The sequence below is a fragment of the Notolepis coatsorum genome, assembly GCF_963971535.1.
Source record: "Notolepis coatsorum genome assembly, chromosome: 12".
NCBI lineage: Eukaryota > Metazoa > Chordata > Actinopteri > Aulopiformes > Paralepididae > Notolepis > Notolepis coatsorum.
In genome coordinates, this window is record NC_140176.1 from 5,294,479 (window position 1) to 5,296,978 (window position 2,500).

The 2,500-nt window shown below is 39.3% G+C and overlaps 1 protein-coding gene across 1 annotated transcript in view; it reads left to right on the plus strand.

Annotated features, from left to right (window-relative positions):
- LOC311238616 (melanoma receptor tyrosine-protein kinase-like) overlaps positions 1-2,500 on the plus strand; it is a gene marked incomplete at its 5' end in the record, with an annotated part of 70,785 nt that overhangs the window by 48,087 nt on the left and 20,198 nt on the right. The window contains 2 exon segments of the mRNA XM_084326743.1: positions 2,127-2,139; positions 2,142-2,224. Coding sequence (XP_084182869.1) covers positions 2,127-2,139; positions 2,142-2,224 — 96 coding nt within the window.

A 2,500-nucleotide genomic window follows, 5' to 3' on the forward strand; every position in this document is an offset into this window, starting at 1 on the left:
AGTCTCTACCCTTTCACTGCCACGCGACAGAAGGTTAAGCCCTTTACTATCACACAACCGACGGCGATGCTCCATCATTAGCGTCATTAGCTCCGCAAATGCGGAGCTAATGACGCTAATGATGGAGCATCGCCGTCGGTCGTGTGATAGTAAAGGGCTAACCTTTTGTCGTGTCACAGTGAAAGGGTTAACCGGCTGTCGTGTCGTGTGGCAGTGAAGGTTAAGACAGAATATTCAAAAATCCCCCCCCCCCCCCCCCCCCCCCCCAAAATAAATAAATAAATAATAATAAAAAAATAAACACGAAATTGTTATTTCTGTTTCAGTTTAAATTCAGTTATTCTTTTTTAAGATCATTAAAATCAAAGGGGTATTGCACATAAATAGGCACTAGTTCAGATAATCCTTCAGAATGTTCAGCTGACCGACAATAAATCAAAATGACACCGTTCACCGTCGTAGCCTATAATAATAACAACAGCATTGCGTCGGCCCATCAACCGGCTTTAATAAACAAACAGAAACAGTAGCTTGTGCATCTTTTAGATCAATTAGGCTATGAAAATTAGGCTGCCTCTAATATAAAATGTATTAAATAAGAATGATTTGTTCACTTAATAAAAAATTATTAAATTAAAATGTTTAATAAAAAAAAGTGTATATATACCGTATATTTTTCAACTGACATGCAAATCGAATGTGGAGACTGGCACGACTATTAGAAAATTCTAAATTCTAACTCATCCCTAATATCCCTACTTCAAGGTACAGTAGGCTGGCTCTCTCTGGCTGTAACAGGGGAACACCACCCCCATCACATGATGTTCTCCCTGCTGCGCCCCGGGACAGTACAGCCTCCGGGCCAAATCTCCCTGAACACTGAGACACATGTTACACTTCTCACAATCCTCCTGGACACTTTTCACTTTACATTTTCACACTTATTACTGTACATTTTACTGTATATTTTGGCTGGATAGTTGTATATTTAAGATTTTAGAATGTATATACATACCAGAATATAATATACCGGACCGTATATTTATTCTTATTCTATTTTATTCTTATTTTTAATATTATTATATTCTTATTCCTATTTAGTCCTATTGACTACCTAAATGTTTATTGTTGTTCAATGTGAGCGATCTGTGGCGCCGAATTTCCCTCAGGATCATAAGGATTTCTATTCTATTCTATTCTATTCTTCTATTCTATTCAGTCAGTATTTGTGAACACACGCCACTCTCTCCTAAAGCTAGAGAACCCCCTAATCTGTGATGTCAAATCTGTGGCTGCTCCATAGACTCTGAATGTGGTTCTGACTTTATAAAATGTTTGTGTGAGCTCTTACACCCAAATTAGGCTTTAATTGTGGTTCAGCCCTTCTAGCGATGCTAAAGCTAGTGCTAAATAAGCCTAATAATACACTGAAATCAGTTTCTGTGATATCTAGAAGGCAAACACTTACATTAATTTTCAATGGAGGACACAAACCATCTATGTTGAGGATTATGGGATTGAGCACTTGCTACTGTACGCTAGGGCTGACCCCTATTAGTCGAATAGTCGACTAATCGATCGAAAGAAGCCGTAGTCGACTGCCAACCTCTTAGTCGAGAGAAAAGAAAAAAAAAGTTACGTTTTTTTTAATAATTTTTTTTAATACATTTTTTTTATCATTCTTTCCAAAAGAAAAGAGGCCTAGAAGCGTGGCTAACACTAATGGCACGCATACCAGAGGCTAACTGCCTAAGAAAACAGGCACAGAGGCACTGAAAGAGGATTTCACCCATCTAATGAACACACTAGACTAGACAAATATCAAGATGTATCCATCAGTGGACCAATTGCATGCTTTCGCAGAGGACAAGAAGCCTTCCGTCGACTCCTTCAGACATTAAGCACCCCCCCCCCCCCCAGCCCCAAATGGAATGATGCAAAAAATATATAATTATACTTTTTCTTTTTCAATTTTTTTTTTTTCATAGTCGACTATCTGCAAATTTCGGCCAATCATAGTCGACTATCCAAATTCTTAGTCGGGGACAGCCCTACTGTACGCCGTGTCAAAGGTTCAAGTCCTGTCCACTCCATGTAAACGCCTGTCTGGTCACCTCTTCCTGCAGGGCCTCTGGGTCCCGGAGGAGAGGACGTGAGGATCCCAGTGGCCATCAAGGTTCTGAGAGAGGCCACGTCTCCTAAAGCTAACAAGGAAATACTAGATGTAAGTCTGTCTGTCTGTCTGTCTGTCTGTCTCTCTGTCTGTCTGTCTGTCTGTCTGTCTGTCCGTCTGTCTGTCTGTTGAAATTGATTGATTGAAAATTGTATTAACAGATTGCAGAATGGCTACAATACAGTACAGTTCAATAGTGTCTGTCTCTCTGTCATCTCTGTCATCTCTACAGGAAGTCTAAGTAATGAGCATGAAACACCTTTATATCTGTTGTTTGTTGGATGTTTATTACATGTATTTCTGAATTATTATTATTATATATGTAGG